The 22,618-nt window shown below is 39.3% G+C and overlaps 1 protein-coding gene across 3 annotated transcripts; it reads right to left on the bottom strand.

Moving 5' to 3' along the window:
• Window positions 1–284: 284 nt before the first annotated feature.
• Window positions 285–21,605, bottom strand: zc3h13 (zinc finger CCCH-type containing 13). 3 transcript variants are annotated; one of them, XM_026204336.1, is made up of 21 exons: window positions 21,444–21,605; window positions 20,383–20,529; window positions 20,114–20,223; window positions 19,898–20,012; window positions 19,683–19,794; window positions 18,929–19,056; window positions 18,789–18,833; window positions 18,496–18,671; window positions 18,213–18,413; window positions 17,631–17,786; window positions 15,604–15,974; window positions 12,412–12,858; window positions 11,942–12,157; window positions 9,499–10,012; window positions 8,609–8,715; window positions 7,226–8,491; window positions 5,994–6,494; window positions 5,760–5,903; window positions 3,698–3,898; window positions 3,207–3,370; window positions 285–959 (listed from the first exon to the last, which is right to left on the bottom strand). In XM_026204336.1, exons 2-21 carry the CDS (start codon window positions 20,518–20,520, stop codon window positions 795–797), a joined length of 5,277 nt encoding a protein of 1,758 aa, XP_026060121.1. In that variant the 5' UTR covers window positions 20,521–20,529; window positions 21,444–21,605; the 3' UTR covers window positions 285–794. The 3 variants fall into 3 exon arrangements, with proteins under 3 accessions (XP_026060121.1, XP_026060122.1, XP_026060123.1); XM_026204337.1 differs by having other exon boundaries at window positions 5,760–5,900; XM_026204338.1 differs by lacking the exons at window positions 20,114–20,223; window positions 20,383–20,529; window positions 21,444–21,605 and having other exon boundaries at window positions 19,683–19,807.
• Window positions 21,606–22,618: the final 1,013 nt, after the last annotated feature.

Here is a 22,618-nt window from a genome sequence, read left to right as displayed (position 1 = left end):
AGCGCTAGCGAAACTGCTGCCTGCGTAGCAGCATCTGACTCCTCAGACACGTCATCCGACGCGAACAGCATGATGGGATTGTGGTGGACTTCAACGCGGAAGACAATGGAAACATCAAATCTAGAAAATTATGTGCTTTTTAAATTAAAACTACTTGTATCTCTCATTTGGCTCCTATTTTTGACGTAACCATTATTTGAATAACCCCACTTACATGTTCACTACTAATGTAAACCTTAACCTTTTATTTTATTTACACGTAGTACGGATGTAATAAAACAACATCCTGTTTCCGTAATACATTTTTATAGGTTTATAATACAGATACCACTTTAAAGCAACAAGGTTGATACACTAAACATCCATTTTTTTTTTGTTGAATCATGTTTTAATAAAACAGGGAATCACTTCGAACAAGAGTGCTGAGACTAAACACAAATATCTTAAAACAAAACTGAAAAACAAGGGGAACAGAAGTTAGATACACATAACAAATACAGTCATTTGTATGTATATCTTCAGCACCCATTGTATATCCTACAAACATTCAGCAACCATTGTTCACACCTCTGATTTTACAAAAAATCTTCTCTAAAACAAATGTAAATGACAAAGTCCTTGTGCAGTATGGTTATCACACTTCTGGTTTAAAGTTGAAGGGTTGGGAAACTTTAGACCGCATCTCCACAGGCTAGTATGTCCAGTCTCTGCATTTCTTCTGAGGTTTAGGGCAGCAATCCTTCATCAGCAGTGATGTGTGATCAGGACTTTCAGACTGTACTCACTGAGCACAATCAGGAGACGCACAGCTCTGCTGGTGTGCTCAGGTGTTGGGCTGCATCAGTCTTCTGTCCACTGGACAGGCTGGAGGCCAGTTTCTTTTTAAAGAGACGTAAACTGCATTGCATAAGTTCATTGTCTACCACCGGAGTGCTGGTGTAGATCTGCTTGGTTGTGCCCTACACGATGAGGAAAACAGAAGCATTAAACCAAATACTGAATCAAGCATACCTTACTAAAATAATTTAAATGAAATAAGTACAAAAATATTACTTAAATATACAGCAGTCTAATACATTCTAGAAAAATATCACTCCACGCATTCTTTTTTTTGTAAGAAATTAATACTTAATACAATAGAAACTGATGCACTAGACGGGTCAAAAGTGATAAAGACTTTAACAAAAATATTTCAAATAAAAGCCTAAAAATGAGTTGAATTTATAATTTCTACAAATATATGAAGCAGCTGTTTTCAACAGTGATGATGAATTGAAATGTTTCTTGAACAGCAAATCATTGAGGGTCATGTGACACTGAAGAGTGGAGTAATGGCTGCTGAAAATTTAGCTTGAAACAGTTACATTAACAGTTATTTTAAATTGTAATATTTCAAAATATTACTGTGCTTACCGTTTTTGAGTAAATAATTGCAGCCCTGGTGCAATATATTCATTTATTTGTGTCGTCAAACGATTAATCTCATCCAGAATAAACATTTTTATGTGCATAATGTGTGTGTGTACTGTTTATTATATTTGAATATGAAAATATTTACATGTATATACATTTATATAATTCTATTTTATATTATATATAAATATATGTAATATATAAACATAACATTTTAATAATCGCAATTAATTGTTTGACAACAAACATTTAGGCTAACATTACGGCCTAACATAAACTATGGAACATAAAAAGATAATTTGAGAAATATCAAATTTTTGTGTTCATACAATGAAAGTCATTTGTAACCAAAACAGCTTTGTTACCAAAAGTCTTCAGAATACCATTTATGTTCCACAAAAGAAAGGTCTGAATCAACATGAAGGTGAGTAAATGATTGAATTAAAATTGTGTGTGTGCATTATCCCTTTAATGTTTTTATTTTTTTATTAAATGATACTCTAAAGCAGTGGTTCCCAACCTTTTTCAACTCACGGCCCACACAACCAAACACATACGTTTGTGCGGCCCACTACAAAAAAATTTGACCCCGCTATTGTTGTTGGGTTAATAACTTAGTACTCAGAAGCTAGATTGTTAACTGAATTTATCTAATGGACTAGGGCTGTGCTATATGGACAAAAAAAAAAAAACTTTATCTTTGATCAATTTTGTGATTTCGATTTTAATCACAAATTTGACACACCGATATGCTTTACAGTCATAAATGCATTCAGGATTTATTTGAAACAGATTTCCAAAAGAAAACCAATTAGTGCTTTATCAAAAAGTTGTAACGTCTCTAGAACAGACATAAGTCAAAATAACTCACTATAGTAAAGGTATAACAAAATTTCTAGACTTGCCAAAGAAATATAAATAAATAAATCCTGTGTTCAGGGACTTTTTTCTTTTTTGCCATGTATTGTTTATAGAGCTCATTGATTGTAGCGGTGCCTCAGGTGTGAAATAGATTTGTTATACATTATACAGGTTCACGCATACTCTGTTTGCAGTGTGTTTACAGTATGTCTATGTGGTGCAGAAGCAGGAGTGAGAGCGCATTAATGTAATGCAAAAAGCACATTAAAATAATGCACGAGCGCAAATCTCTATGTTTACACGCAGATTTCCATTGCTCGGTCACAAAACCAGACGTGCTTGCTTTTTTATTTTTTATTTCTAGCCTTTCACCACGTGCAGTGTGAATGCTCTGATCCGTTAACATGGGCTCGGAAAAAAGGCGCATTACAGACAGTGGGTGAACCTGGAGTTAGGCATATGCCCAGTCCGTTCTGTTCTCGCGCTAGGCGCTGCATTCTGATTGGATTGGATAGCATACTGTGGGAGATCAGGACCGCGGAAAATCGTGCTATAGAAACGCTTTAGAAACCGCGCACCCTCAAATCGTGATTTTATGATGATTTTTATTAATCGCACAGCCCTAGAATGGACTGGAAATTAACAGAAAATAACTCGAAATAGTTCCCCTGAACCACTTGAAAATCAGCTGCTGTCTCTTGTCTTGCCTGACCAAGCAGTACTCGATTTTTATTAGTGTATTCAATTCTTTCTTCCCGTTTCATTCCACTTTATTATACATACATTTTTAATGAATTGTAATATTAAGATGTCTTTATCTGTGTAGATTTCTTTTGTTAATACCAACATCTGGTAAACATTTCTCAGGCAGCTAATCACATTCCAGAATATTATACAAAAGCAGTGCCTGTGATTGAAGACCATAAAAGCACCTTGTCGTTTTTCAGGAGCTGTCTGCGTACAGCAATGTCTCTGCGAGCACACAGTGCCTTGCAGCAAGGGCCCAGGCTCCTCAGTAGGTTGGCCCTCTCCATTCTCCTGTTGTATGCAGCCATGTTCAGAGCACCCAGATCATGCTCCAAGAGTTTATCAGCATCTGTGGATAAATATGAGATTCAAGTCACTGTTAACCAAACATGTTTGTATAACTACACTGATCACCAAAAAATAAAAAAAATTCTGATATAATAGATGTAATATGTAGACACTAATTTGTAATGAAACTTTGCTGAAAATGTTCTCACGTCTTGTGAAGGCAAAAGATGTGTGTTTCTAAGAAACAAATCCAATATTAAGATGTTTTTATCTTCAAACCATTCTTAGGCTAAAATATGAGTCCTTAATCCACGATAACACTTCCTCCTTCAAAAAAGCCCATCCCCAAAATTGACCCTTATACTTGTTTATAGATTTGCACATTTACCTTTAGGGTCTTCCAACTCTCTGGAACACACTTCTTTAACTCTGGCAAGGAGCTGAGGCCCAGCTAAGCGTCTGGACACCCCTGCTCTGAGCAATACAGCCCCCGGGGTGAATCGGAGCAGCGCTGCCCCAGGAGTTCTAGGCTCCTGTTTTTGCTTGGGCATCAAACTGGACCAATCTACATCAATCACATCTAGAGGCCCTGAAACAGAACACGCAAATGGCATATTATTAACAACTGGAATATGAGAGAGAGGAATTTTAAGACTATGAATACATTTCTGCGTATGTCTTTGTTAGGGTGTGTATAATTCCGTAAAAATTAATTTGCTGCATTTATCACCTCGGACACGTGAAGTGTTCTTGACCTGATTTAACAATGTTTCAGGAATGATATATGTAGACAGGTTTTTATTCCTATTCTGATTTTGTGAGACAATGGTGGGTAGACCTCAGCCCATCCAAGTTATGCTCCCCAAGAAGAACATTGTGTACATTTAAAAATTTAAATGCATCAATCTTGTGCATTGTGATAGCAAAGTTAGGAAATCCAAATTAAGAGCTTTTGAATGGAGTAGTAAAGTCTTTTCATTTATTGGAAAAGTGGAATTAGTCCATATTGTTGTTGCTATTAAAGGGCACCCATTATGCAAAATCCACTTTTACATGGTGTTTGGTCAAATGTATGTTGGCAGTATGTGAACACAACCACCCTACAATGATAAAAATCCACCCACTCCTCATTTTTTAATCCCCTTTAAACCAAGTCAGTCTCACTAGGCCTGCTGTTTTGATTTTCATGCTGTGTGACGTCACACTGCATAGGGCCGGACCACGGGGTTGATTGACAGCCCTGCATTGCTACTGTTTCTGCACTCAGCGGTTGTACACGGTCAGCTATTTTCTCTGCCCTTGAGCAGCTGTGACGTCAACAAAGTCTCTCAAGCAATCCCGATGCTCTGTGTTTGGATGCAAGAGTGAACATAAGAGTCTTAATTTTCTCCCAAAATCTGAGCTGCTGAGAACACGGTGGACTCCTTTCTTGTATTAAGGTAATGTGCCTAAAAATCTACCTAAATACATATATCACTCTAGACGTTTAATACTTTGTGAATGTCATGTTGTTATAGCGCTTAACGCTTTAACCATATTTGTGTGTGTACATTAAGTATTTTTTTTACCTGATCAGCGGCACGCATGTTAGATTAGTTTACGGCGTTCATAGCGTGAGATTCGTTCGGTAGCATGGCTCGGTCAATTGATCCGCCAATGACAGGTTATCGTGACGCGAGTTCAGTAACACTGTGCCGTTTCGTCCCACTTTCAGTGCATTTGGCTGCCCATATGTACGGCTAAACACCGGTTCTCTCGCTCTCAGTTATGTTGCTTCTACTGTCTGTTTACTGCTGTAGATGGGCAATGCAGAGAGATGTATACACGACTTCACCCTCTTGTAGAGACGGGGCGGGAATATGAGGCTCCTTTGGCTTTAAAGAGATACACTCCAAAGCAGCTCATTTTTAGACACACCCCAAAAATGACATTTTCCAGCTAGCTGCTATAATAAATGATCTGTTGGGTATTATGGGCAGAAACCTCACAAACACCCTGGGTACACCCAAGATCAATATTACATCTTGTAAAATGGGGTATAAAAGGTGCCCTTTAAAGAAAAACTTTCATTGTAAGTATATTATTTTACAGTAGTCAAATTACAATATGTATGTTTTCCTTCATATCAAATCTGCAAGCTGGAGATGCAGAGATGGAGTTCCTTGTATTTACTGCAGAACTGACTTTATATTTAAATCACAGCCTTTTTAAATATCAGTTTTATAAGCGCTCTAAGCCAATATCAAGATTTCAATTTTAGTTTGATTAACAGATGTTTTGCCAAAGCAATGGTGCAAAACACAAAGTAACAGATCCTATATTATTATAAGAAGTGCAAGAATATTTTCAGTTTACTGTGAAATTTTGGTGGGAAAAATAAGACTGGCAGGCCATTTGATTGTGGGCTAAATGGGTTTTCATGGGATCCTGCTTTAAATAGTGTTATGTACCAGAAATCTTTTCATCATCTTGCTGTTCGTCCCTCTTTTGACTGTCAGCCAGAATCTCGTCCAGTTCATCATCACTGATTGGCTCATACTCCTCACCACCTGAGACAGCAGACTGCGCATCATCCCCCTTTCCATTCTCCTCTTCTGAGAGACAGAACAAATCACAGTAAACTGAAACAAAATCTTCACACACATCAGGCAACAGTTTGAGAACTGTCGAGAATAAAGTCCTACCATCAAGACTGTTCATTTTCGGTTCAGATGCTTCCCCTTGCAGCTGTGAGTTGTCTGTTGGCTTCTCTACATCCATTAGGGCTTCTCTGGGCAACAGCGGCTCAAACTCTCCCCTCTCCATCTTAGTTTCAGATCTGCTCTTTGGTTCCCTGTGAGCCTGATGGTCAAACAGAAGCATCCTTTCCCGTTCACGCTCACGGTCCCTTTCACCACGCTCACGATCCATTCGCTCATGTGCCAGCACTGGCTCACGGTTGCCACGGAGGAGGGGCTCTCTGCCCCGCCCACCCCACTCACGGGGTTCTAGGTCCCAGTCTCGCTGTGGAGCTTGTTGGTTTTGCATCAGACGGGGATCCTTTTTCTCACGCTCTCGATCCAACTGATCCCGATCTCGCTCCCGGTCTCGCTCGCGGCTCTCGTAGGAGCCGGCTCTGGAGCGAGCCTGGCGCTCAGACTCTGGTGAACTACGACGAGAACTGTGACTCCGGGAGTCCTGCCGGTCTGTGGAAGTCAATAAAAGTTTATGTTATGAATAATTCAAAACTTGAACATTACAAGTTACAAAAAAATGTGACAATAACAACTGCTCAGGAATTGTTCAACACATTATCCAGAGCACCAGAGTCAAAACACAAATATAGGTTTAATTTCGAATCCTTTTTCTGTCTTGGATGTTTCCGTGAGCACAAATCTTAATGTTTAAGCATTTAATAATGTTCTAGGGAATTGCGTGTTGCTAATTTTATAGCAACAGTTTGGGCAGAACCCTTTTCTATTCTAACATGACAGTGCCTCTGTGTAGAAGGCAAGATTCAAAAAGAAATGATTGATTCAGTCAGTGTGGAAGAACTTGAGTCTGCAGAAAGCCAAGTCCTGATCCCAGTTGAACACCTCTGGTGTGACTTTAAATGCAGACCTTCAGCCAAAAACTAATCACCAAACACCAATGATTTGTACATACACTATGTATTGGGACACCCCCTTCTTAAGAACAGAAAAAGGCACTTGCAAAACTGGGGCAACAAAGATGGAAAATAACACATTTTTATTTCCATCTCTGTTGCAACAGTTTTAGAAGTGTGTAAAATGACTGTACCCATATGTACAAGTACAGCATTATTATCATTAATTCTTATATACGCCATTAAACATAAAAGTAATATAAAATAATATATCTCAACAATACTACAAAACGTTTCTTTGAAACTCCAAGCTTTGATGAGGGGTCTCACCTGAGGAAGTACTTCGACTGGGTTCTCCTCTGCGGAGCTGATCAATCCTCGACATCCTCTCTCCTCCCATCTGTTCACTGGCCACTGCCCTGTCCCGCTCTCTCTCCCTCTCTCGCTCCCTCTCTCGTTCCCACTCTCTGTCCCGTTCCCTCTCTCGCTCTCTCTCTCGAATATTGCCACCTTGCATGAGTCCTCTGCGGGTCCTGAGTCCCTGAGGACCTTCATCGCGGTGGGCAGTCTCATTGGAGGGCGAGCGTAGTCTTCTCGAAGGAGCGCGGCTTTGGTTGCTGCGCTGCTGCATGTCTGCTTGCTGAGGTTTACGCAGCATGTGTTGCGGCAGTAACGGTTGTAAAGGAAGAGACTGTATCAGCATTGGAGGGTCAGGGAGCAGGGGGGCGATTGGGGGGTCCGAACGGTCCCGACCGCCACCGCGTGCACCCCTTCTAGGGGCACGTTCAGAGGGAAGCAGCCGCTCCGGAGGCCTATTAGATTGCAGGGAGGCAGAGGAGGTCTCGCCTCGCTCTGGTACATCCTCGTCAGACCAGTCGCTGAAGTTGGCATCTATTTTAGCAGAGAGGGAACTCTGTCCAGCCGTTAAAGCCCTCTGGGAGGGAAGGTCCTCCTTGCTGACTGGCGGAGGAGTGCGTGGACCTCGTCGCCTCTTAGTGAGGGGATGCTGGGCAACCAGCTCGTCCTCAGAAACGTCTGACTCAGGACCTTGTGAGCGCTTGCGCTTCCTTTCTAAGACCTTCTTCTTGGCTGTCTTGCGAGGTGAGAGGAGAGCCTGGGGGGCTTCAGCTATAGAGGAGGAGGACGGGGGTTCAGGGTTACTACGGTCCCCTCCGCCAGATTCCTCCTCTTTACGGTTCTTCTTCAGAATTTTCTTCTGAGATTTAGTCTTTTTCTTCCCCTCTTCATGAACAGCTAATAAAGAGTCTACAGAAAGAGGAGGAGGAGTAAGCGCGGTAGTAGGGATGTCCCTCTGCTCTTTTCCTCTTCTGGACTCAGAAATGCCTGTAGCAGAAATGTCTGGAGTATGTTCTCCATGTCGCTCTGTTCCTCTTCCTGATGCTCTCTCACTGCGAGAATCCACCTCCTCATTTCGGCCACGGCTTTCTTTTTTATCCTCATCTTTCCAGCGCTTGTGTTTATCATCAGTAAAGGAGCGGACAGGCGAGCGGACAGGCGAGCGGACAGGCGAGCGGACAGGCGAGCGGACCGTTTCTTGAGGACGAACCACTTGACTCAACAGTCGGTGCTTATCACCTGAAGCAAAACCATACAGGTTACATCCAAATATTCTACATGTGTGAACAAATAAATCTATGAGGAGTGCTACGGAGTGTAAACATAACCTTGCACTTGACTCAGTTGAACTCCTACCTTTCTCCTCCGTCCTGTTGTAACTGTCACTGTCTGCAGGGCTCACATCTCGCCCTCTTTTAGGAGACGGTCGTGGACTGGGAGTGTTCTCAGCACGTCTCTTACGACTGCAAACAAAGTGAAAGGTAAACATTGTTGAACAACTGAAAAAATGTCTAATGTCAAACTTTTTATAACACACACACACAAGCGTTCCATTTCTGGTCTGTTAAATTTCATGTTTTTGAAAGAAGTCTCTAGTACTTGTCCAAGCTGCATTTATTTGATCAAAAATACAGTAAAAAAAAGTAATATTGTGAAATATAATTACAATTATATTTTTTTTATGTGAATGTTATTCCTGTGATGTAAAGCTGAATTTTTAATGGTCATTACTCCAGTCTTCAGTGTCACATAATCTTGAGATTTGAGATCTATTTGCGAAACAGTTATTATCAGCAATGTTGAAAACAGTTGTGCTGCTTCATATTTTTGTGGAAACTGATATAAAAATAATGTATGAATCTTTGATGAAAAACAAGTTTTAAAGAACAGCATTTATTTGAAATAGAAATCTTTTGTAACCTTATAAATACTCTAATGCACACCAGTATATGTGTGTGTGTTGTAGGAGCTAGACAACGTATGATGATGTGTAATGGTAATGGGAATATTTTCAAGTTAAATTTCAATTAACTTTGGAGTTAATTGCTCAGTGCTTTAAAGTTATTCTTTCAAATGATTAAAGACACTATTGCCTACTGTACATTGCAATGCTGTGATGTCTAAATTCAGTTGCAGAATGAAAAATGACTTCAGTTTTAGAAACGATTTAGTTTTATTTCATAATGTACTCAAAACAGACACATTTAAATTAAAGAAAGATTGACCAACAACACTGCAGCACTTACGTGTTCTTTCTCTCTTCATGAGCATCTCGAGCGGAGCGGTCATCTCTCGAATCATCTTTTTTTTTTCGTCTCTCTTCCCTCTCTTTTTCTCTCTCATCCCACTCCCTCTGCCGTTCTCTCTCTCTCTGCTCCCTTTCCCGTTCCCTCTCCTTCCTCTCTCGTTCCCTTTCCTTCTCCTGCTCTTCTCGCTCCCTTTCCCGCTCCTCTCTTTCTCTTTCTCTTTCCCTCTCTCTTTCTCGCTCCTCCCTCTCCCTCTCTCGCTCTCTTTCCCTCTCTCTCTCCTGCTCCCTCTCCCGGACTCTTTCCCGCTCTCTTTCAGCCTCCCTTTCCCGTTCTTTCTCCCTCTCTCTCTCCCTCTCCTTCTCTCTTTCTCTCTCCCTGTCCTTCTCTCTCTCACGGGTCCGGTCATCTCGTCTGTCATCTGCCCGATCACTCCTTCGATCATCTCTTCTCTCTTCACGATCGAGGTGCTCACTGCGGTTTTGCTGGCGGACAGGAGAAGGGGCTCTTTGTTCTGTTGAACAAAAACAGATCAATAATAGGGGTGTGACGGTTCGTATATAACCGTGAGACCGACGGTTATAGTTGAACACCGTCATTAGAACTCTATAACCGCCAAAACCGTGTCATTAAAATATTTTTTACCAACATTTTTTATCAAAAATTATTTTCATTTTTTAGATAGGATCATAAGATGCGCAATATATCGGGAGACATGGTTTTTACCACTTAATGAAGTTTTGTACATCTTCAGACATGATATTTACCACTTCATTAAATTTTGCTTTGTAGAAAACCTTTCTTAAAAACGAATTTCGTTTTGTACAAATTTTATCTTAATTTTAATAAATGTTTCATCAACCAATTGCATGTATTTTAATAAATAAAAAGCAAGTAAAGCAGACAATGATAACCGTGACATGGAAGCACCAGCGCGCCGCGTTCACTTGCACTGCACTGTGAACTAGAGCACATCTCATTGTAAATGAAACTCATCGTAGGCCTATGCCTCATACTTTAGGATTAAATATCTTTGCTGCATCCTTTCTAGAACAGACAATGGCTTTTTTTTGCGGCTCGTATCAGCAAAGCATTGCATCGCCATAGACCGCAAAACAAGCAGTGGATGGCGGGCGGGTGCGGCTTTGAAATTTGCTCTATGATTTCCATGAAGCAAAAAACGAGGACGGAATCTCGAAATCCAGTCATGAAAATGAAACTTGCATTTTAATATGGACAGTCATGGAATTTGCCAAAGTTAGCATAAAATAATCAAATCAAATCTCCATATGGACAAGTATCTGTAAATATTAAGCCGCAAAAGTTGTTTAAAATATAAATCCGTGTTCTGCGCGTCTCTGTGTGAATTAATGAATGGCAGAGACGTGCGGGTTTGTTTACTACATAGACTGAAGCGCATGACGCTTGCATTAATTTCAGCATCTGGGCTTCAGAGTTCTCTCTCCTTCAAGCGATCTGAACTTTTCAGCTCATCTCAATGGACGCACAGCGCACCTGTATTTGATGCACTGTAAACTCTTTGTGAAGGCACACGACTCACCGTCACTTTACTGATAGCGCTGTTTCTCACACATGCAAAGAGAGAGAGAGCGAGAGTCTTACCACGCTTAAACAACACGCTATATGTAAACTATTCTTTGTTGTCTTCTCCTGTCAAAATAATGGATTAAATTTAGAAATATTCATATTCATTTTCGAACAAGCAGAAGACATACCAGTTTCTCCGGTAGTGGGCGGAGCTAATGGGCAAATGGCAATGGCTTTTTTTTTTGCGGCTCGCATCAGCAAAGCATTGCATCGCCATAGACCCCAAAACAATCAGCGGATGGCGGGCGGGTGCGGCTTTGAAATTTGATCAAAAAACGTTGGCGCGGATGATGAGTTTTGTGACAGATCTCCTTAATAAATGGAGGTCTGAAATCTCTGCCCCTTTACCGATCAGAGCGCGCGCTGACACGGAGTTAACCCGCTACCTCCAAGAACAACCAATTGACTTGGACCCCCCCCCCCGACGGTTATGTTATGAACCGTCACATTTGACTCACGTCATAACCGTCATCACCAATTCTGAAACCGGCACACCCCTAATCAATAACACCAAAACTTGTTCTCTATGTCCTGTGATGTGAAACTAATTGTTCACAGACTTGTGCACCCCATTTAAAGTTTCCTGAAACAACGTACATTTCTGTCTGTTTCTTGGACAAAGCTACTGAATGGCTTCAGAAGACTTGAACCATCACAAACAAGTCATAGTGACTAGGAGCTTGAACACCCTGAGCATGTCACAAATCTCATTTAAAATCTCTGACAGTAATTTAATGGCATCAAGGCTATTACATGATTGGTTAAGGCACAGGGGATCAATGCCGAGGGCTACTCTAGAGCCACTGAGGTTGAACATCTGTTGCTCATCAGTCACCTCTTTCTCTGTAGTCACGGCGGTCTCTCTCTGCATGTCCTCCCCGTCGTTCATCTCTGGGCTGTTCTCCTCTCGGTCTGTCATTATTGTAGCGATCACGATCAGTGTTTCTCTCTGAGCTCCTCTCTCTGAGACCACTGCTGCGGGACTCCCAGCTGTCATGCCCACTCACACTGCAAGTGTCAGCCTGTGACGCTCTACCAGCACGAGCAGAACCTGAAACACAAAATTTGCTTTAAAAAATTCACAATATTTGTTTCAAGCTCTAATATTATTGTAATCCTCCTCAAAAAAAAAACGAAAACACAAACTAAAAGTTCAAGATGAATTTGACTGATATCATTATTCCTCTACTTGCCATAGATAATTGCATTAATATTGTTTCTGTGAATTTGTTTGACCATGAGTAGTGAAATTTGAATAATATTGTGATAGCCTTTTTCGGATGAAGCTCATCGTTATCTTCTCACCTTTGACTGTGGCATCCCCTCGGCCCCTTCCTCTTCCTGTTCTTTCAGCTCGAGACTCATTCCTGTTGTCCACTCTACTGTCATTTCTCAATTCCTCCCTTCCATGTCCTCTTCCATAATTCCTTTCCTCCTGGGGTGTCATTTCCTCCTTTCTATGGGTTTCGCTTCGTTCTCTCTCTCTTTCTCTCTCCCGGTCCCGGTCTCGGTCTCTCTCTCTGTGCTCCAGGGATTCTCGTCCGGAGCGGTCTCGTGTTTCTCCTGCACGGGTATCCCGAGTGTCTTTGAGCTCCCCGCGGTGTTGGCGCTCTTCCCGGACATCTCTTCTATCCCGTTCAATGCGCCGGTCTCGGCCATCCTTTGCATCGCGGTCATCTCGAGAGGAGCTCTGCTCGACCTCATAGTCTCGCTCGTCACGGCTGCTGTCTTTCTCACGCTTCCCGCGGCTCTCTAAGGGCAGAGAGGATATTAAGAGAGCAGATTTAAAAGTCAATTATTCAATAGCTGCACACGGCAGAGAACTGCACGGGTCCAATTTTGTAAATCCACACCCGCCCACCCACCCGTTTTCAGACAGCAGCACTAATTCAAATCCGCACCCGACCCGTTTAAAATAGAACCGACACCCGACCCACACCCGCAATCAAATCAGTTAAGCCAATCACATTAGAGACACTTTTTTTCGAATTTTATTGGCAGGTCATTCAGAAGTTATTCATGGAAAACTCTTTTTAAAAGATATTCGTTTTTTATACATTTTATCTTAATTTTGATCAGTGTTTTATCAATCAATTGCCCTTATTTAATAAATAAGAAGCAAATATAAAGCAGACAATGTAGCTAATAACAATAGTGTAATTGACAGAATTACAAAAAAATATTTTGCTACCTAAAAGTTAAATATTTTTTTGTGTCACGCATGGATGCATGTCTATTTCCCTCATATAAAATATAAAACGCATGTGGACTGATATTTTTCATATGTCTGGACTCCTTTATTAATGGAGTATATAAACAGACGTTTCAATATATTGGTATTAAATGCATTTTCGGAGAATTTATATTTCACGTTTTTACTGCAAATGTCAAAATACGTGCTCTTTGGTCCATCAGTGCTTGAGTCACTGATCACATTAGAATAAAATATATCATAATAAAATACAAAATTGACTGATTTATGAATGTATATGCATAGTTCTCATCAGTCGGAAATACAGATAAACACTTTCATTTGTTGTATTTTTGATCCTGAAAGAAAACAGAACAACAGAGCGAATCATACCACCGTCTGAGGTTGTGCTTCAAGTCGAACGCACCCATTTTAAAATCGTTCACAGCTGAGCATCGCGAGAGGCGGATCTGCGGCAGAGCGCGCATTTGAATGAGCTGCACAAAGTAGTTTTAAACTGGATAGCCTAGATTAGGCCCATATTCACAAATGTGTTAGCTATGGAATGAAATATCTGATATTCCGATTGTCAAATACATGCAAGTGGAAGTGTATTGTTGTTTAAACACCTTTATAACGATCGCGTTAGTTGAGCTGTATGCGCAATATAATTTTATGACACAAATTTTGAAATAGGCTTAAATCAAACACATTTTAATTCAGATTATATATATATATATATATATATATATATATATATATATATATATATATATATATATATATATATATATATTAGGGGTGGTAAATCGATTTGTAAAGTGCACCCAAACACCAGACCTGTTGGTTATTGGAGGATCTTCTATTTCTGGTCTGTTAAACGCATTGGCCATTTTGCAGGGAACCTTCAGCGTGTACTGAGTGAGCGAGCGCCTGACTGAGTAGCCTAACATAAACATATAAGTTATAAATATAAGTGGGGTTTTTTCTTCTTCGTGGGTGTCAGGGGCACTGCCGGTTACGTCGTTTAGGTTATTGGGCTACCTTGTTGAACGCATATCATTATATTTCACAATTTTTATGTATTTTTTCAAATATAATTAATTAGTCCAACAAACCGATTGGTACATAATGCGTACCGCGTACCGAACCGAAAGCATCGTACCGAACGGTTCAATACGAATACGCGTATCGTTACACCCCTAATATATATATATATATATATATATATATATATATATATATAACAAAAAAAAAAACAGCTGGCTGGTCTTTTACGTCTGTTTACTAATGACTCATGCAGCTGTTCGCGCGGATGTGATTTTTATTTATTTATTTATTTTTTTTTTTTAAAGTGGAACGTAGGCCTACTTTTACATTTGCACGTGACTGTTTTGAACCTGTTTTGTTTCCCCTGTGTCCGACCCGACCCGACCCGCACCCGTATCCGACACAGTTGGATATTTTTCACCCGTTTCAGCCAAATTTACCCGAACCCGTGCAGGACTCTAGCACACGGCCATAAGTATGGTGGAAACCAAACACAACACCCATACAGGGCTACATAACAATTAAAAAATAAATGTGAAGTCTAGCTGTAGTTCCAACACCTAAACTACTACTTTTTAATAACACCACTACTCATTTATTACAACAAAACTGTATTATGTATGTGCACTAGTGTGGGGTCAGTGAGTTGTTTTTTTTTTTTGGAAGAAGTTATTAATTTCATACTGCAAGGATTTATTAAATTGAATCAAAGAATCCAGAAAAATGTATTATTGTTTCCACAAAATATAAAACAGCACAACGGTTTTCAACATTGATAACAAAACAAAACACATCTTTAAAAAGTAATAGTAAAAGTAAAAAATTTAAAATTTAAAGTAAAAATTAAGTAAAAATTAAAAACAGAGTTTTGAACAGTATTTGTACTATTGTCATATGAAAAACCAGTCAAACTGAATTATGCATGTCATGAACCTAAAAAATGTGTCATAGGTGGGTCAGCGAAGACTCAGTTTTAAGTCTGAACAAGTCTCTAACAGAGTGTTTTAATGTATTAAAAAATTGGTTTACAACAGACATGGTGGGACATGTCCCTCTCGATATTTAGAAATTTTAAGATGGCCAATCAAATCAAAGAAGTTGGGCTTTACTAATCACTGATACCGAACACAAATTCCAGCACACTTACGGTTTTCTTTTGTCTTCATTTTCTAAATCCATTTAAGTTCTTTACGTAACAATGTTCAAGACATGCTTTAGCCCTTCTCAGTATTTACTCTGTGATGTGTGTCTCTCACCGTCTCTGCGCTCATGCCGTCTCTCTTGCAGTGCAGGACTCTTGTCCCGCTCTGATCTCCCCCTCTCTCTTTCTCTACCCTGGGAGCGGTGACGGGCACTGGGGCTGGGGCTGGACCTGCGAGGAGCGGGTGTTGGAGAAGGATCTCTCTGTGGGGTGAGCGGAGACCGGGAGCAGCGCGAGGACTGAGTGGGAGGTGGTGAAGATGAAGATGGAGGAGGAAGGCCATGGTAAAGAGGAGAGACAGAACCCTGTCTGTGGGGAGGAGATGGGGAGTGTCTCTGGGCTGAGGAGCCAGAGCGTGAAGATGGGGAGTGGTGCTGTCGGGAGGGAGGGGATGGGCTGCGGCAGTGACGGGGAGGAGTTTTAGACCTGAGAACGGAGAACACGTTAGATGAAGATGGAACTGATAGTTCCCCTCACAATATCTTTGAAACAAACTACTGATATTAAATGTCACAATAAGCTTTTGACTGATATCTGTCAGGCAACATGACTTTTCAGAAATCATTCTAGAATGTCCAAAATATTTTTTTTTTTGTGACAAATGTTAAAGAACAAATAAATTGTTCTTAAAGCATTTTCTTGAAAAAAAAGGGTTGTCAAGCAAGATGTGTTAAATTAGTTATTATATATATATATATATATATATATATATATATATATATATATATATATATATATATATGTTTGTGTGTGTGTGTAAAAGTATATGTAAACTAATCATCTAAATAAAAATAAAAAAATGTTTGTTACAAACTTTTTCACGATATACATTTTTTTTTTAGATGCACCTGTACATACATATATATACATCCACACACACACACACACACACACATACATATATATATATATATATATATATATATATATATTAATGTTGGGTCAGCTCGTGAGATCGATGATACACGATTTTATTGTTCATGGGTGGAGCAAGAGACTCTTTTTTCCTGTCATAGCATAGCTATTTGGTGTTTTAAACTGAGCAGGTGCGCGTGAGAGAGACTATGGAATCACCAATAAGTAACTGAAAAAGTAACGTTAAATATAAAAATACTGTATTTAAAACAGCTAGTTCATATATAATCTGACCCAACTGTCATATCGAGCGTCCTTTGACAAATTTGCCGCATCTGCGCACGGAAATTATCAGTCTAAATGTTCTGCAAAATCAGTCAATGGTGAAAATTAATAGTAGATTTAATTTAAAGTCCAACAGTTTAACACTACTATTGGACATAAACGAACATGTTAAATATAAAGTATTAAAAACAGGTATTCAGATATTTGAAGTAAAGTTGAATTGAACTGATGCAGTCATACATCGCTCTGGACATCACGCCTCAAGACGAGACCGACGCACCGCCACAGAAACAAGAATGAGATGCATTCTGACATAACTGTGGCATTAAACTCAGTTAGTGAGGGCTTGTTTAAAATATTGCACATATATAGGTCGTTCAGATTACTTGGGCGTACTTGTTAAAGTGCAATAAAATACCTTATATCTAAAGACGATGTACGTCTGTTTGTGGATGGAAACTTTGTAACGGCCGAAACTATGTATTTTGCATGCATCACATTATAGAGCGGTGTGCATGAAAATAATAAGTCGGCAGAGCAAACTTATCCACAGTGATTCTCACGTAGTCCTTCTGCATCATCACCACATAGTGTGCGTTATATGTTAAGTGATTAGTCTTTATGTCTAATTATTTTATTAGTCACTATGGGTGATAAGTTCTTTCACGATACTATTGTTTATCTGCACAACCCTAATATATATATATATATATATATATATATACACACACACACATAGAATTATGTATGAACAATTCAATTGAATTTAATAATTTGATTTAAAAAAATTATTTAACTAATAATTTGGTGACTTGGACCTTTAACTCTTATCAAATTCTTTCAAAAGTCATGGATATCTCAAAAATATGTCAAAAGTGACATTGCGCTAATCTGTGAGATACTGGATTAACAAATAATTATTTTAAGCGCATCTTTTGTCACCTCTGCTGTGAAGACTGTTTTTGGGAAGTGGGTTTAGGGGAGGATAACCTCCTTCTGGCTGGGGGTGACGGTTCCCTTAAGGGTGGGGAAAGACTTCCAGAGCGTTCCTCTGATGTTACCGAGCGTTTGGCTTTATGGGAACTATCAGACCGGTCCCTGCAATAAAAGAAATGTTAAAAGATTATTACGTTACTTCATTATTTGTTTTCACATACACTGATAAAACAGGGATGATCAAATGTATCTGGTCCAGCACCACCAATATTAACAAATACAATACATTATGACAATAATCTATTAGTCTTGTTGTGATTCCAAAATCTCAGTAGTTGGCACCAGTAGTCGCTGTGCTAATTCCAGTACCAGAGCAAGAAGTGGTGGAACACACTCAAAAACACATCTTACATAGAAACAAAAATAAGCAAAAATAAACATGCAGGGGAACATTTCAATAGTAGCCAGGTACTGAACAGACCAGAAAGTCTGGTTTAGTCACATTTAGGCAAAAGTAGACAATCTTTACCAACATTTTAGTAGTTTATGATACTATGTTTTATTTATTTCTTTTGAAGGTGACTATACCTGCGTTTTTCCTTTTTCTCTTTGTGTTTCTCCGTATCTCGTCCTCGTTCTTTCCCTTCTTTAGGTTTGTCCTCACATTTCTCCTTGTTCTTGTGTTTATTTTTGTGCTTCTTCCCAGTCACTGGGTTCTCCACAGGGACAGGTGGAGGAGGACTGGGCGTTTGTGGCCCTTTTCTTTTGCCATGGCCACTCTTAGATGACCTGGTCGAAAAGTTTAAGAGCAGTCAAGTATTTAACTTGACACACATCTGTTTAAACTGAATGCTGACTTGCATTTTCCAACCTGCTGTCCTTTTCCTCTGCCCTGGTCTGGTCAGAAACTGGAGAGGAGATGACTGAGGAAGTAGAGGACTTCTTCTCTTTCTTGCTGGAGCTCCCACCCTTGCCTGCTTTACGTTTGGGTGAGCTGGATTTACGGGACGAGGGTGATCCCTTAGAACTGCTGCGCTCAGGGGAAACCTAAAATACATCAAGACCACACCAAAATAAAACCCCAGAGATAACGGTCTGTATTAACAGCATACATCGAGTCTCAATTAATGTTCACTTTAGTATGTCTTTGCTGAAATAACCTACCCTGCCCTTTGAAGTATTACTGGTCCTGCTCTTGGGGACAGGGCCCTGTTGAGAATATATAAGCCATTACTCTACGTGTTAATTAATTCAGGATAACCAACATTCACTTTCTGTCAGTCTTTGGAGTTTATGCAATATACCCCTTTCTTGATGACGATCTCCTCTCGTTTGTCCATGTTCTCCTGTTCCAGCTTCATCAGCTCACGCTGAATCTTCCGTCTCTTTATCTCAAGAGATAACTCGTAATCGTAGTCACCGTTGTCAGAATCTAGTAAAATCAATGACAAATATAAAACTGCTGGACTGAAACTGACAGGGAGACAACATAAGAAAGAGAGAGAGAGGAAAAGTCCTTGTTTGCTTTTAAACACAAACGATTTTTTTTTAAATAGTTCACCCAGAAATAACAATTACTTCATTTACTCACCTGCATGTAGTTCCAAATTCATAACTTTCATTCCTCTTCAAAATGCTAATTAACGTATCTTTCATTTAGACTTCTATTTTAAGCACAAGAATCAGCACAGTTTATTCATGTGCATCAACTAAGTACGGTCAAGATACCGTTTACCATATTTGATGTGCACTATGTATGTGAATTGATCAGTGTTTATATCTGAATTAAAGCTATACATAAACTTGGATTACAATAGGACTAACTTTTTAAAGAATCAAAGTTTTGGTAGAAAGAACTTTCAATGGAGGGATAGAAATCTCACAGGTTTCATTCAAAAGAAAGATTTCATTTGTTCTATGAAGAATAACATTCTGGATTTGGAACAACATTAGGGTGAGTTATTAATGACCGAATTAAAACTTTTGGATGAACTGTTCCTTTAAATGATTTCTCAATCACACACATCAATTTCATGGGTTCTTTGGAGAATCTTTTACCTTCACGACTGGCTTCCCAATCAGCGCTCTCCTCCTCACTAGCTGGAGTGCGTTCCTTTGTGATTTTAATATCCTCTTTCTCTCTGTGTCTGCCTCGGGATGAATCTCGCTGCTAATGAAAAGAACTAATTTTCTCAATGTCAAAGAACTTCCAAATTTCATCAATAAAATGCAAATGAATGAAATTTTAACTCCAAGCTGTTAAAGCGTCGTACTCTGGTTGTGGGTGATGTGTGCTCGTCTGTATCTCTTTTCTGTGTGTCACCATCTACATCCTGTCTCTTACTTTTCATCCTCTCCCGGAGATCCCCAGAGGGCCTCTCGGCTGACCTGCACAGCAAACACACGTCAACATGTCACACATGTCAGCATTTAGCCAGGTACTGGAGCATATACACTTATAAAAGAGCATCTCTTCAATAGATTTGCACCTGTTGAATGTTCCAGATGAGCCTTTTCCTCGTGATGGGGTCCCATGTGTGTATCGACACGTGTTACCGTAACTGCAGTTCCCAGTCTTTAACCAGTTTCTACAATGAGTCTACAGGGAAGGCAAATGGGGGTCATTCTTTTTCACTCATACACTTTACAAAAGCACTTTATCAAAAACAAAGTGAGCTACATAGACACTGGTAATAGTGTCTAGTTAGGCAGCACACTAGGTTTTTAAAGCACAACAGTGGGTGACCAGTATCCCTACCTCTGCTGCATTACTGGGCGTGCTAGGCCCGAGTCTCTCAAACACGCTGGGCCTGCGAGAGGGGGGAGTCGTGCTACTGCTGCTGTCCGATATGGTCTTCGAATTCTCCACTGTAACCTTCCGCCTGATTTTGGACATTCTGCAGGGCTGTGTTAGAAAAACAACAAGGCACAAGCATTATGAAGCTGAATGCAGTGTTGTACTCATTTGAGTCAAAGTCAAGAAAATATGGTCTTGGACTCAGTTTCAACCAAGCTAATTATAATTTTGCATTTGACAGATGCATTGCATTTTTAAGGTATATATACATTTACATCAGACAATATGATCTTGGACTTGCTCATGACATCAGCCTACTGCATAAAATACAGGTTATGTATTTTATGTTCTTCAGTGAGAAGGTTTCCACACTTTTCACCTGACCAATGGATGTACATTACTTTTCCAGGCAATCATGATTCCTGCATATAGGCTATAAAGAGATTTGAGATAGAGAAAAATGTATATCCAATAACTACAATAAAAAAATAAGAAACACAATGATATTCTACTTATTTGTGCGCAAAAGTATCAAAAACAGACTGAGATTTATATGAAGTCCAATGGATGATTATGCTTTCTGATCCTCTATGCAGAGCTATTTACTACCAACACACAAATTCCCATGTTTCAAATTGTATTAAATTTCCGTGACTTTTCCAAACAACAACAACAACCAAAAACTTTTCAAATTCCCCGATATTTCCTGGTTTCTGATTGCCGCGGGACCACGAACGTTGTAACACATGCACTAACAGATACATTCTTCACATTTGTACAAACGCGACTATACCAGCCTCCCTCTATAAAGTGCATTAACAGTATCACAGTTATAGCTACTAATAAGGCACACGAGATCACTAATCATTTGCGTGTTTTAAGCGGTCATTCATTTGTAGAGAGCCGCGCTAAAGAGTCGTGCGAGTGTCGCGCGGCCTTCACTGATAAGTACAAGCCTCCAGAAAGACCCCGCTGAAACTAATGTTGAAGAAGCCGAGGACAAATATAAACAAGAGCTTTACCCAAATATGAATGATGCGTCAGGTCCAGTTTCACAGACTACTGGGGATAACCTCCCAATCACATGCAAAAATCTTGCAAAGCGGTCTTCCTCTTAGTCGCCGTCATGATGCTAGCGAGACAACGACGCAGACGCAAACTCCAACACACACACACACACACACACACACACACACACACACACACACACACACACAGCTTCCCGAAACACTGAGGAGAGGAGGATTATGGGATACTGGAGGTCTGGTCTTCAGATAGTTTTTAATATCTTGTTTTTCTAAAGATTCATATTATTATTATTATTATTATTATTATTATTATTATTATTATTATTATTATTATTTATTTTCTGACTGTTATTTCATATCGCATTTCATATCAAGTATTAATGGTGAAATAACTTTAAACAGTTTGATTCTTTTAACAAAATCAAATGATTGAGCCCTTCGCCTAATTTGCATGTATTTAAAATGGAATTGTTTCTGTATTAGTCTTCAGTGAAAAATAACATTACTGACTAGTTTTAGATAGACTATTGTTTGTGAATAAGGAAATAAATATTGGCTTTACAGAAATTACTTTACAGATCTACACTAAAAATGTTGATAAAACCGTGCTTCGTGTGGTAACATCTAAATTATTTTATTCAAGCAAAAACGTTATTTCTCACTGGATAATAACATTTTCAGCAACAGTGAACAGTTTCTCAAGATAACAACTGTTAACAGATATAATAGCTGATTTTCAATAACATCGTTTATTTTGGTGGCCACCCTTTTTTGATGTATAATCCTGGACATCAGTTTATATATACAGAAACAGTGATCATATTTTATGAAGCAGATCATTTAAGATTATATTCAACTACACAACTTGTACAATTTAGTTCATTTTCCAGTACTGCATATGTAATAATGGCAATGTATACCATATCTAACTCTTCTTTTGCAGAATAAAAGATGACAGAAGATCGGACGATTTGTTTAATCTTTTAAAGAACTGTTTATACATTTCCAGTTCAAACTCTAAATTTAATATATTAAATATTAATGAAATATGAAATATTATTACAAAAATGAACAGAGATAATGATATTTAAGTTACTACATCACTGCAGTCACAATTCTGGTACACTTTGGTGTAATATTTGTGTGATATTTCTGATATGAAGCTGAAT

This window comes from Carassius auratus, chromosome 26 (assembly GCF_003368295.1).
Source record: "Carassius auratus strain Wakin chromosome 26, ASM336829v1, whole genome shotgun sequence".
Lineage (NCBI taxonomy): Eukaryota > Metazoa > Chordata > Actinopteri > Cypriniformes > Cyprinidae > Carassius > Carassius auratus.
The sequence above is the reverse complement of the archived record's forward strand: the minus strand, read 5'-3'. Positions and strand labels throughout refer to the sequence as shown.